This window comes from Rhineura floridana, chromosome 4 (assembly GCF_030035675.1).
Source record: "Rhineura floridana isolate rRhiFlo1 chromosome 4, rRhiFlo1.hap2, whole genome shotgun sequence".
In the NCBI taxonomy this organism is placed as follows: Eukaryota; Metazoa; Chordata; class Lepidosauria; order Squamata; family Rhineuridae; genus Rhineura; species Rhineura floridana.
This window is the reverse complement of record NC_084483.1, coordinates 21,685,893-21,699,800: the sequence shown is the minus strand read 5'-3', so window position 1 is coordinate 21,699,800 and position 13,908 is coordinate 21,685,893. Positions and strand designations below refer to the sequence as shown.

The 13,908-nt window shown below is 42.1% G+C and overlaps 1 protein-coding gene across 1 annotated transcript in view; it reads right to left on the bottom strand.

Moving 5' to 3' along the window:
- The window catches only part of LOC133384121 (dual specificity calcium/calmodulin-dependent 3',5'-cyclic nucleotide phosphodiesterase 1A-like), a 117,706-nt gene that overhangs the window by 82,652 nt on the left and 21,146 nt on the right, over window positions 1-13,908 (bottom strand). The window contains exons 3-4 of the mRNA XM_061626049.1: window positions 9,955-10,021; window positions 6,493-6,609 (exon numbers count right to left, since the gene is read on the bottom strand). Of these exons, the coding sequence (XP_061482033.1) occupies window positions 6,493-6,609; window positions 9,955-10,021 (184 nt within the window). The remainder of the gene's footprint in view (window positions 1-6,492; window positions 6,610-9,954; window positions 10,022-13,908) is intronic.

Sequence of the window (13,908 nt, the reverse complement as noted above, 5' to 3'; positions counted from 1 at the left end):
AGGGCACCCGTCACAAATGGCTGTCACAGGCGGCATGGCATGACACAAAAGTAGAGAGAGTACAGCCACTGCTGTTTCTCCACACTACCCTGCCCTTGGACATCCTCATGTTTACCATGGGAAGTCAGCTGTGCCCCACTGGTCCTTGTTGTTGAGCTACAGCTGTTAAGGGCACAAGAACCCTTGTTTCCCCAACACTATTCATAAACCAAAGCGAAGTCTACTATCCTGTATCCACTTACCTGGGAGTAAACCCCATTAAACACAAACTAACTTAGTTCTGAAGTAGACATACAGTATATACAATTGTACTGCAAGTTAAGTACACAGTGAATTCTTAGTGAATGTCTGGACGTCAGCTCCTGCGCAGCAGGAGATATGCCTAAGCCTCTTTGCAATGTTTTTCCATTTTATATTTGCCTTTTGGGTAGAAGATTCTTTAATATCCTTCCACAGCACTCTCTCAGAATTTGAAATGTCTCCACTGGTCCAGAAAGGTTGGGAACCCTTGTTCTAGGGCAGTGGTTCTTAACCTTTTCTACTGCCAGCACCCCTTGGATTTCTAAAATATGCTCCTGCACCCCCTGAAAAAATACAGTTCATTTTAAATTTTTATTTTATTTTAATGTGTGCTAAGGGCTCATCCAGACGACTGCAAAATGTGTGACACGCCTGCTATGTGTTTTCATTATTTTTCGGTCGTCCAAATGACGTCTCGCACTGTTACGCATTTTCACGGGTTAAATCTGCTCCTTCCAATACCGGCAAAAATGCGATTTGCTTTTTTAAACCGGTAATCATCCACTGCAACATTAGGGGCTCAGAAGCAAAACCGCGGTTTATAGAGATGTAGGCGGTCCATAGGCGGACCTTGGGCGTGTCCCAGTACCCCTTCCATCTTTACCATCCAATCATGGATTTTCATTTGTGCGCATGTGCGCGAATGTGCTTGGAAAAGCCCGGGAAACTGAACCAATCAGAGCCACAGGATGTTACGTTGTACTTCTCAGATGCAGAAATGTGCATTTCCACATTTGCACACAAGGAGGTACTGCAGTTTACGCAGCCACGTTGTAGGTAGGGGAGAAAGAAGTGGTGGTTGCCAGCCTAATTCGTCTTTCCACTTCTGCACAAGCTAGCGAGGGGTGGCAGGTCGCAGTGGACCACCAGCCAGATGGTCGTCAGCCACAGCTGGGTCACTGCACTGCCCAGGCTGATGGAAGCCAGGGGCAGTAGCCCTGACAAAAGGCTGGGGGGCAGCCCACCAGCTGATCGCCGGCCACCTCACAGCTGATCGGTTCGCTGCACTGCCCCAGCAGCAAGCAGCAGTAGCCACAAGAAAGCCTCCTTTGCTTCATGCTGGCTCCAGGGCGAAGGAGATCGGCACAGATCTGGCCCTGAACACCACGCTCTACCAGGCTTTTAAGATCTTTTAGGGTTTTTTTTTTCCTTTTCTCTCTCCCGCCCCTTCTTCCCTTTCAAATTATTTTGCTCCTCTTAAGGATGAAAGAAGGAAGTTTTTTCTCTCTCTGCAGAGTTGCAGAGCTGCTGCTACTGCCTGCTTGTTAATTTCACATTGAAATTGAAAGATAATGATCCATCCCTTTATGTGGTTCCAGAGCTGCTGCTGCTACTGCTTGTTAATTTCAGAGTGAGCGGAAACATTGTATCCAAGGATAATGATCCCATCCCTTTATGTGCATTCTGCAGAGGGGCTGCTGCTGCTACTGCTACTACTGCTTGTCAATTTCACATTGAAGTGTAAACAGTTGCAAAGTATAACGATCCCATCCCTTCATGCAAGAACTAATGTTCTCTTTCGCTGCTTGATGTTTAACTCTTATGGCAGCTTGAATTCATGAAAGCGAAATATAGTTATGTACAATCCAGAAACATTAACATGCGTAAAGGTAGAAAAGCATACAGTTGATTTTGCAAAATATTGCAAATATGAGCTAACAGTAATACAAACGCTCCAGAGTGGCAAGCGGCAAAGAACTCCATTACAGCCACAGGAAATTCAAACTTTCACGCTCGCATTTTGTGCTTCGTTGCAAAGGGGGAGAGGAGCACATGTCATTTTTGTGGGCCAATTGGCTGATAGGGGGTGGTCTTACAGGAGGAGCTGGGAAAAAGCGAAAAGAATATACGGATCTTCCTGCTGCATGTGTGGGCACAAAAAAACCGTGTTTTTTTTTATCGGGAAAGAGCGAATAACAGGCAAAGTGAGGACTGTCAGATGACAAACCGAATATGGAAAACGTGGAATATCCTGCTCCGTTTGGATGAGCCCTAAGATAAATGAATTTTTAAAATCTCTTGAACAATGCCTCGCACCCCTAGAAAAACTGTCTTGCACCTCTGGGGGTGTGTGCACCCCAGGTTAAGAACCACTGTTCTATGGAGTACCTGATATCAGACAAACTCTCCACAGGAAGGTTGCTAGGAAAAATTGAAGGGGCAAACTATGGAGATTCTAAGGACTACTAGAAAATAAGACAATCAATAAAAGTTCACTAAAAGGGAGGGGGAAACACAAGATCTTTAGGACTCCCATTGCCTCGGGTTCAAGCATCTCACTTACCAATCACAGCTCTGACTTCACTCATTGGCTAAGAACACTGATAGGCGAGAACGGCCAGGTGGGCTAATTTCACAGAAATTGCTTAGAAGGGTAAAAAAGGTAAAGGTGTCCCCACACTTGTAGTGCAAGTCATTTCCAACTCTTAGGGTCTTGCAACGTTTGCTAGGCAGACTGTATATATGGGGTGGGATTGCCAGTTCCTTCCCCGGCCTTTCTTTACCCCCCAGCATATGCTGGGTACTCATTTTACCGACCACGGATGGATGGAAGGCTGAGTAGACCTCGACCCCTTTTACTGGAGATTCAACTTCCTCCTTCTGTTGGAATCGAACTCCGGCCATGAGCAGAACTTTCGGCTGCGTTACCGCCGCTTATCACTCTGCGCCACGGAGGATCATAACTTTCCTTCTAGGAGAACTAGTCTGACTTAAACAAAGAAAAGCTCAGAGCCTGGGCCCCTGCCTGGAGGTGCCATAGCACCCACAGTTACTGGGATGGCAACCCCTGGAACAGACCTTCAAATTGTCACAGGAATTGCTAAACTTCTAATCTGTCACAGGGCATTTCCCTCAAGCTACAAAGCTATAAAGTGTAGAAACACACCTTTCATTTTTTTTGCTTCTAACTTACTCTTTTACTAAGGTTGCTTATTAATGACATGGCGGAAATGCTACAAAGGATCAATCCTTATGTGCACATGACCAGAGCTTGGAAGTAATTCATTACGAGTAACAAATTACCTGTAATTCATTACTTTTTTGAGGAATGAGTGGGTAATTCCTTTACATTTTGATTGTAATAGAACTAGGAGTAATTTTATTACTTTTGTGGAGTAATTGTAATTTTTCCAGCATTACTTTGGGGCATTACTTTTTGGGGGGAAGCAGGGGAAGTCTTCTGCTCCTCTGATTTGTGGATGAAAATTGTGTGCCTCAAATTGGGCTTCTGTGCAGTGTTGCTGTTCCCTCATGCTCTGTGGGTGGGTAGGAGGCGACAAGGGAGGAGGTGGAGAGTGAGACGGGGTGAAGTGGAGAAAACAATTGTTTACAAAAATGGAGTGGAGGGAAAAAGGAGCTGGAGGGCAAGAACATGGATAAAGGAGGAGAAAGAGGCAGAAGCAGAATGGAGATAAAGAACTGTGGAAATGAAAGATGACAACGTGTGTGTGAATGAGCATGTGCGCACTTGGCACACAAAGTGGCTGTGATGTTCCTGTATTAATGTAAATATGGTAAGTGCTGTTTGTATAGAAGATATATGGTAAGTGGAGTGAAAGAGGAGGGGGGAGTAGATGAGCAGTAGAATGCTGGATGATCGGCTGAGCGTTTGAATGGCTGAGAGTATAAATGGAAGAATGACAGTTGAATCTGGGTGGTGGTGGGGTGGTGGAAGTCAGTTGCTGAATGTGAGAGAAAGAAGGTGTTTGGTAGTGGATGTTAGGAGAGTGTGGAGAAAGAGGGAATTGGAGTTCTAGTTAATAATAAGACAAGTATCACAGGAATAGATGAAACCATATGCTTATGTACCATTATAAAAGTAATCTTGTTATTTCTGATATTTAATAAATACTATTTTGGTTTACCAAAGGCCTGATCCTTGGCTGGGGTTTTCACAGACCAGAAGGGAGGGCAAGGTAATTAGCAAGGCTGAAGCGAAACAGTAACGAATGGTGGCAGCGGTGAAGAGAAGAATAATAACATTACAAGTATCCAGCGCAACCCAGAGTTATATGAGTTATCTATATAGATACAAAGGGGTTGGGAACAGCATAAGCACGCAGTCACAAAAGTAACCAGATAGAGAGAGGCTCAGGCAAAGTCTCTGGGAACATTGGTTATAGCACGTGACTGGTGGTGCTGCCTAGCAGAGGGATCTAGTGAGATCTGTGCTAGAGCGGAGAGAGAAACCATAAAAAAGGACAGTCCAGACTGGTGGAGTCCCTGGTGGTGCCTAATGAAAGGTAGTAGCCACAAGCAGGTAGGAACCTGACGGGGAGAGCCAGGGAAGGGCGTCACAGTGGCCTCCACACCCTTTCTGGCTACTGTGCTGCATTTGCAGTATTTTAACTTTTTTGCATCTCGGGAAAATGTTTGCTTGGGTGAGTGTCCCTTAGTTGGTAGCAGGGCAGGGTCCGGGAGGTGGTTAAGTGAGAGAGATTATGCTTGCTGGCTGAGGGGGAGGGCTGCACTTGGTTTGACGTGCAAAGTTCTGAGTAGTGGCCTCTGCCTCCCTCCCCATCTCCCTTACTAGCAGAGAGACCACCATTGCTAACTTATGTTTAAAAAGAATTATTCTACTATCTCTGTATGTGTGTGTTTATTTTTAATGTTGTTTTAGGCTACTTAGATGTGCAGCAGCCAAGGCCACCACTTTGTAGGTATTTTTTTAAAGTAACTGAAACGTAATTGTAGTAATTACTTTTGAGAAAAAGTAATCAGCTACTTTCAGAGCAGTTGTAATTGTAATAGTAATTACTACTTTTGGGGGGCCCATGTAATTGTAACTGTAATTTATTAATTTTTAAAAGTGATCTTCCAAGCTCTGTAAATGACATGATCTTCAATTCCTCGAGGAAGGTGAAATTGATGGTTCTTAGGCATTGATGCCTGAAATGTCTCAGCAGCAGACATTTAAACATACAACATACAAGCATACAACAGAAACTGCCGTGGGAGATCTGAAGAGCTGGGGGTAGTGACAAAGTTGACTGTTGGCTTGCCAGGGACTGAAGAGAAAAGCAACCTGTCATCCATTGTGTCCAACTGATTAAGGCTGGCTGTTGCAGACAGGTGCAAGTACTCCAGCACCTCAGGGAAGCATACTGAAAGATCCAAGTTTCAGAAAACATGCCCACATCTAAAAAAGTTATTTTTTCTTCAGACCTAGTGTTTTTAATGCATATGCATGCAAACTTGGTTAATTGCTGATTAATCACATGCTTTTAATATTTGTTTAAATGGGACATAGGCCTAGTTTGGATGCAAGGTTGTGCCCAAATTGAGAAGATTTCCATGGCTGTAGTCACATTCCTCACAGATCCTCCTGTTCCACCAGCCAGTGTCAGACATTCTATGAGCATGCATTGCAGGATTAAATGTCTAGTGTTCTGGAATTCTAATGTTGTGGGAGCATGGGAAATTAAAAGGTTAGATGAAACGAACTACAAAACCCCACGGCTACTACAGCTCGTCCCTGAACTCTCTTCACTGTCTGCCATATCTCTTCTCTGAACTGAGCTCACAAAGTGATGGCTTGCACTGGTCAGACAGAAGTGGCATGAAACTGATATCTCCAAAACTACACCCACCAACCCTCAACTCCTCCACACAGAAATGAGGACAATGCTTGTACACATGCCACACAAATAAAAATGGTAAGGATCCATTCTGGATCTTTCACAAAAGTCAGATTTTTTACTGTAGAAGAAAACACATTTTTGAGTATGTTATTCTAGATACTGAGCTAGGCAGGTTGCAGACACCCTGAGGAGAGATGAATCAACTCCTCCGGTGGCTACTTCACCCCTCCTTGAACTGAGTGCTATTGCTGGAAAGAGGGCACCACAAGCTCAGCCAGAACCAATGCTTGGAGTGGAAGTCTGATTCTCCTTAATGCCACCCATCTGCCCTCCTTGCTTCAGTGAAGACAACTGGAGCATGTTTTCTTTTCTTTGCAGTTGTGTATTGCTATTGTTTACTTGTTTATGTTACATATAAGAAAATTTAAGTTCTATCCTATTAAAAGTAGCCCATAATAATTTCTTTTAGCTTGTTTAGATATTAATGTATTATAATTTACCATGTTGCCCATCAAGAATTTGGAATTTAAAACCCTCTATAGTTCTGTTAACAATTCAGAGCTGCCATACTTTTTTTCCATATTAAGGTTTGACTTGATAAGTTTCTGACCTTGAACTGGCTCAGAAGGTCATACTTGCTGAACAGATCACACATCAAGTATTTTAAGCTGTGCCCTTCACAAGCTTCATCTAAGGCAAATACATTAAAATCCCATTTATCGATGTCCTGTCAGTAATTGAAAATACAGAAAAAACCACTTTTATTTCTTAAACCAGGTTCCTAGACAACAAAATGAAAAACATAAATGCAAACACTTTTGTTTCTTAAGTCAGGACCATAACAAAATTCATACTAATGACTAAAGTTATGGCAGACAATTTTAACCATGTATATAATAAAATGGTCCTCCTCCAACAACTTCCATGAAAGAAATATTAACAAAGTCTGAAACTGCACAACCACCCAGAGGGAAAACACAAGACAAGTGAAGCTACTGCTCCATCTCCTCATTTTTATCACTGCATGCAAGCTTGGAGATGACAGCTGAATAGGCAATGATAGCAAGAAGGAAGAGTAGCAGGGCACAGGGCCCCCTGTAGGGGTGAGGGTCTTGGCAGCTGCCTGACAATGTTGGCCTCTGACGCTGAGCCTGACGTTAAGATTTCATATTACATACAAGCTTTCATTTACCTGACCCCAGTGTATGGTTAATGAAGGCACATGAGTCTGCCATCTTGCTACAGCTAAGCAGATCTGGAGGTCTGGTCAGAGCTTGGTTGGGTGGCTATCTGGGAACCATATGCACATTCCTTGAGTTCTACAACACCAGCTGCTCCTGCGTACCTATTGCACCCACTCTGGAGTAACCAATACTGTATGTGTGTGTTTTATACTTGAGTGCTGAATACAAATTTATCTCCAAAGCATTATTTCACACATTTTCTATTTAAATCAACTAAAACTGAAATCCTCCTATCTATTTGAATTTAATTTATGTGTGCCTAACTTTGTGTGTTAGGGATTCCTGACAATTTATCCAAGCAAAGAAGCACCTTAGAACTGCCAAGGGTTTGTTCTATTTCCTTGTGGAGAAGTCTGAGAAACTTTGCAGCTTATTCCATAGGACTGTTTCCCTTTACAATGCTTTGCACACTCCATCAGTGCACAGGATGGAGCATGGAGCTCAGCTGTCTACCCACAGACAACTGGAAAGCAGTGCAGGTACATACTTTTGTAAGGCAAAAGTACCACCTCAACTGCCTGATCTCACCGGGTTCCATTGCTATTGTTGCCCTTAATACAGTTTTAATGTCTTAATATGTTCTTGTTGTCACTGAAATTCCATGTGTACAATTGTGGCAAAATCCTAGCAATTTTGTTTTTTGGAATTTAGGCAGCAATCCTATGCATTATTTCACACGTTTCCTATTTAAATCAAATAAGACTGAAATCCTCTTATCTAGGAGTAATTCCATTTGAATTCAATTTATGTATGCCTAACTTTATGTGTGTTAGGGATTTCTGCATTTCATTTTCCTCTCACCTTACTGTTTACAATAAGCATCTAGTAAACAATAATATTAATGATCACCCAAATTTTATAAAACAAAGCTATAATGCTGGGAAAAACAGAAGAGAGTAGGAAAAGAGGAAGGCCAAACAAGAGATGGATTGATTCCATAAAGGAAGCCACAGACCTGAACTTACAAGATCTTAACTGGGTTGTTCGTGACAGATGCTCTTGGAGGTCTCTGATTCATGGGGTTGCCATAAGTTGTAATCGACTTGAAGGCACATAACAACAATACATGTCTATGTCAACCCTATTAAGTTCAATAGAACTTACACCTTTTCTCTTCACAGGGCTCCTATGCCTTTAACAGCTGAAGAGATATTAAACAGGTGTGCCTTTCCCAAGAATCAAAATTCCACAAAGTTTGGGGGTCTGCTCCACTTCATGCATCAAGATGAACATGCAGCACATTTTTAACAGCCATAAATCCCCATATTACCATAGCATGGAAACTCCGCAGTAATAAAAATCTACAGAGTGTGCATAGCATACCAAATGAAAAATGAATAAATAAATCTCAAAACCCCATTTCATGGCAAACAAAGCTCAATCTATAGCAATTAAAAGCCACAGTACGTATAGCAGCAGCAGCAAAAGCAACACTATATTTGAGAACTCCATTTTATGGTAGGCAAAGTGCTCAGACCCAGCCACAGTAACTAAGGAGACAAACAATAAACAAACAAACAAAAAACCCACCCTGTTTCAGAGCAGAGAGTGTTTTCAGACCCACAGACCAATGACACAGAGACAAGGACTCCCCTTTTCCCAACAAACTCTTGTACATACCCATGCCAGGCACCCTTTGGCTTCATGTAAAAAGAGAGAGGAGGTGCTGTTCCAGATCCTTCAGACAAGGCTATCTTGTCCAGTGACTTCTGTCATCAGCACAACTAGTTCTTTCTCTCTTTGATAAGAGAAATTATTTGAAAACTTACATTTTTCTCTTGTGTTTTCTTCATAACTGACCTTGTTTTCCCTACATGATTGGCATTTGACACATCCTTCCCTCCCTAAACCCTCTTCCTTGTATATTTGTCTTGCTAGGTTGTAAACCTTTATGTCCAGTGCCAAGTTGTTGTCATTTCCAATTTTACACGGCACCTACATGGCAATAATCATAGTATACACAATCAGTGGCAACGATGCTGTAATACAAGGGTGGGGAACCTCTGGCCTCTGTGCCAAACATGGCCCCACAAGGAGTCCAGTGGGGCCATTTTCCCCAAACCACATCCATTTGTTGACATCACTAGTGATATCGGTGGCTGGACAGGAGAATAGGGTTTAATCCTGCCTTGGCTGCGCAGTCCTGTTCCCAGCAGGGAACAAGATCATGCAGCAAAGGCAGCAGGATATAATCCCTGCTCATCAGCTAAGCAGCGATTAAAGCCTTGTGCAAAAGCACTCTTTGAAGCAGCTCATATGTGAGCTGCTTCAAAGAGGCTTTTGCAAAGGCTTTGAGACAGCTCCTGCACTCCTCTTTGCTGAAAGTCTTTTCCAAGTCTCCTCAAAACCCTTAAGTCTTTGCAATTGGGAAGTTAAAAGTTTTGTAAAAGCATTTTACAAGTCTCCTTGTGTTTCCCTTTTAATTCTCCAGGATCAAGGACTTAAAGGGATGGGGGGGGGGGAAACTTGGAAAACCCTTAACTCCCCAATCACAAAAATTTAAAGAAAGCATGAGCGATTTTGACAGATAGGTGCCCCCATCCACCTGCCATTCAGGTGATATATGACCCACAGGGCAGATCCTGATAAGACAGATCCTGGACCATGGAGACAAAAAGATTACCCATCCCTGTTGTAATATATTTCTTGTTATGAATGGAATAAACATTTCTCACTACTTTTGTTTTTTTGTGTAGGATATTGTAATTTTCTTATGTTGGCTAAGTCGAATTTTTTTACTAGCCCTTAAAATCTTTCATTTTTTCCTGTTTGGAAGAGTACCCTATTAATTTATTATTATATATATATATTTAAAAAAACACTTTCACCTTAAAAGCTGCAACTACTTCTTCTGGATAAGCCAAACCATTTGGACTAGTGGGTGTACGGAACGTCCTACAACAAATGACATATTATTTGTTATAGTTGTCACTCACTACAAAAACATTTGTCTCAAAGCAACTTATAATTCTTAAAAAGCATCCAATATAAAATTTAAAATACTTCAAAGATAAAAGAAACATGATTAATTAAAACTGCTCATCCTACAATAACATAAAAAAGAATAAATCCTGCCCCATCCAACCAGAAGATGAATACCAATTAGGAGTAAAATGCCTGGGTGAATTAAACATCTTCACCTGGTACCTAAAGATAGATAACGATGATGCCAGACGCATTTCTCTGGGGGGAGCATTCCACAGTCAGGGAGCGACCACTGAAATACCCCAATCTTGTTTTGCTACCTGCTGCACCTCCTTTCAGGGAGTACAGAAAGAAGGCCCACAGATGATGAACACAGGGTTTGGGTAAGTTCACGTAGGTTCACGTAGGAAGAAATGGTCCTTAATTTCTTTTGTCTTAACTTCTTTTCCTATTTATATTTTGTCTTAATGTTTCTTTATCTATTTACATAATCTATACAGATTCAAAATCACAAGCTGGAAGGGGACTCAAAGACATCATACATACCAGCCCCCACAATAAATAAATTTATTCCACTTAAAGTATATCTATGCAGTGATAAGTTCCATTGAGTTCACTGAGGCTTACTCACATGTATGCGGGCACAGGATTATAGGCATGGCCCTACCCCATCTCCTGGGCATATTGTGCTTCCCTTGAGAAAGACAGAGGAGATAAATCACAGTGGAACATCTTTATTTATGTGGGGGAGATGCGGAAAAAGGACTCAAGATGGTGATGCAGGAGGATGCCATGTTTTGAACTCCACGGCTGGCCTTTCTAGAGATTAGATTTAACATTGATTAAATACCGCATCGTATCCCCAATACTAATTGGATATTAATGTGTTTATTTTAGTCTTTGTTGGCTGAATTTGGAGGATTGTTTTGCTCAAAATAGCTTTTTTTATTTTTACCTCTGCTTTGGCTTGAGATATACTTAGAGCTACATCAAGTAAGTCAGCAGCAACAGCTATAACAGTATTCCACTAACATCAGTAACATCAGAGAGTTGTTCAACCAACTAAACTCTGGCATGCAAGGAAGTAATTTTAATTTTGCTATTGTGGAAATTAGCAACTAGCAACCTATTACGTTGTTATTAAAGTGGAAACCTTGGAATATGGTGTATACCAGAAAGGACTACAGAAACCTGGGAATTGTGCCTTCCTTTGAGCCTACTCCTCAAAATGTGCAGTGTAAACAAATGAAAATTACACACTTCAAATCTTCCAAGGAGGAAGACGAGGAAGGCAAGGGAGATAAGGAGGAAGGAGAGGAATCTCTCCAACACCCAAATTTAATCATGGATTGGTTGTTAGGTACTAAAGGAGACCTTCAAATTGTTCATGAAGATCCATCTCCCATAAATCTCACATTAGAGTTAGCTCTGGCGGAGAATTTGACCCCACAAGGGGTAATTCAATGACTTGAAAATAGCCAGTCATATGAGCAAAACGAACTGAGGCTAAAACAAATTGCAGAACTGGCCTGCAGTGAAGAAAAAGCTAACAAGAAGGAACTTACCTGCCAAAAAGAGCTGACAAAAGGAGAAGATCTGCCAATTAAAGGAGATATTTTGCCAATTGAGGGTTGGTTGTTCATGATAGTGAGAGATATAGAACATATTAAAGCTTTTTTATCTGAATGTAATAAGCTTCTAACTACATTAGTGGAAGTTTATAACAAGATAGGCCCAAGATGTGAAGGTGAGGGTTCGGGGATGATGATTAACAAAGGCCCAATACAAACAATTAGAACAACTACTGGGAACAATAAGGAATTTAAGAGAATGGCTAAGAAGAGACGGAGCAGTAATGTAAAGAAGAGTAAGAACATAAAACAGCCAAAGATTCAAAGCTGCAATAAAATGGACTTTGAGAAACTTTTAAAGTTATTAAATACCAGCCCAAAGCAGAAAATATAACTGAAATGCAAGAAGAAAATTCAATCAAAATGAAATAAGTGTGATAACACCAATTCTCTTCTTGAAAAAGCAGCCGTTCTCCCTCTGCAGCCTTTAACAGATAGTTCAGTGCAGAATCAGGATCAGGATCTGCAGGACCCATGGGCGCATGTGCTCTTGGATCCTAAACCATCTCAGAAGATGGTGGCAGAGGATAAATGTATTTTAGTGCTTAATCGAAGAAAACTGGTTTTATTTAATTATCCCAAACCCGTAGTCATTCTCACACAAAATGTATGTAAATTTAATCTCTTAAATTTTTTGGAAGAAACTCTCCCAGGTTTGTTCACCATAGACGACATAACTCAAGTTGAATACCTATATTACAATTATGTTACTGCACGTGCTGTGGCTACTTTTAGTGGCTGGCGTAAAGCCAGACTCATACTTGAATGTAGAGATGCCCTCTCTACCAGTGGTATATTAATATCAAGATTTTTTGAGAATTTAGCTCCCTGCCCCCAGGCTTTAGTTCTTTTTCACACACAAAAGGTAGTTTGGCAAAGGTGGATAGTGTCCTGCCCAGAGTGCAAGTCACAAGACGGAGGTGAGGCTGGAATTAATTCCTGTTTTATTAGGGTAACATCAAAGGCAATGCGTTTCATAGACTTAGCTATGCTAACTCACTAGAGTCCCTAACTAAGCCTAGGCATACTCTGCAGCGTGTGAAGAAAGTTGACTCAGCAACTGAATCAGGGGGGCGCTGCCTTAAGTAGGGAAGGTCTTCGCTTGCAATCTCTGACTCCTTTGAAGTCCCACCTTCTCATGGCGTCTTGTGCGGGGCGAAGGGGGGTGAGCCTCCACTGGCTCATCTGACAGTATAGGCTCGATAGGTGCCTCAGGAGGCGGGAAAGCATTTGAAGTGCCAGGCAGGGAATCCTGGGGGGGTGGAGCTGGCATGACCAGCTGGTCATCCCCCAACGGCTCTGTTGGGGTGTCTGTAGGTGGTCTGTAGGTGCTTCAACTGGGGAATTGTCTGTGGGCACTGGCAGGCTGTCAACTACTCCCCCTCCCTCATTGTCCTTGAAAGTCACATCTACCTCTGATTCCTCCCCCTGCTCTATCTGAGGAGACTGGGGCTCGGCCAACTCACCTCCCTGATCCCCCTGGGAGAGCTAGGGCTCAACAGATAGTGGGCTGGAAAAAAAATTAATTGAGTTTGAATCTGCTGAAGAAGTTCCCCCTCGGTATAAAAACTTGGATTTACAGGTCCATGAGGAGAAAAATTGTGCTTGGATTCAAGAATATAGGCTAATGTTCAATAATGGGATGGATTTGTTCAACGAAGAGGAGAAAATGTTATTAGATTCTTTCTGTGTTTTACCTCCAGTAGCACCAAACGAAATCATAACAAGACTTCAGCTCCTGAAAACCCATTTATTAAACAGGCAGACAAAGGTTAGGAGTTGTGTCTATATTGACAAAAAATACCGAGCGACAGAGGATTTTGCTCTAGCACAAGACGATAACTTACAAGGTGTAGAGGGAGTGGCACAGGGACCTCTTGATGATAAGAATCGTGCCCCCCAATGCCAGGTCATAGCAGAAATTAATCTAACAGCAACTAATACCGAACAGGGCTATACCGGGGAGGAATTAGTACCTACTACATCTAATGCAAAATCTGTAGCATTCTCATCTTAGACCTGGATGGATATAAGATATCTAGATGAAGAGGAAAAGGGATCTCCGCCGAAGGGCTATTCATCTAGCCCACTGTATCCAGTAGTCTCAAATGTCAGCAGGTTAGACCCAACTATACAGGTAATTAATCATCTGGGGAATGAACTGGGATTATCAGTCATGGCACCTAAAGTGCAGAATCCATCATCCAAGCAATTGTGCTAGGAGGC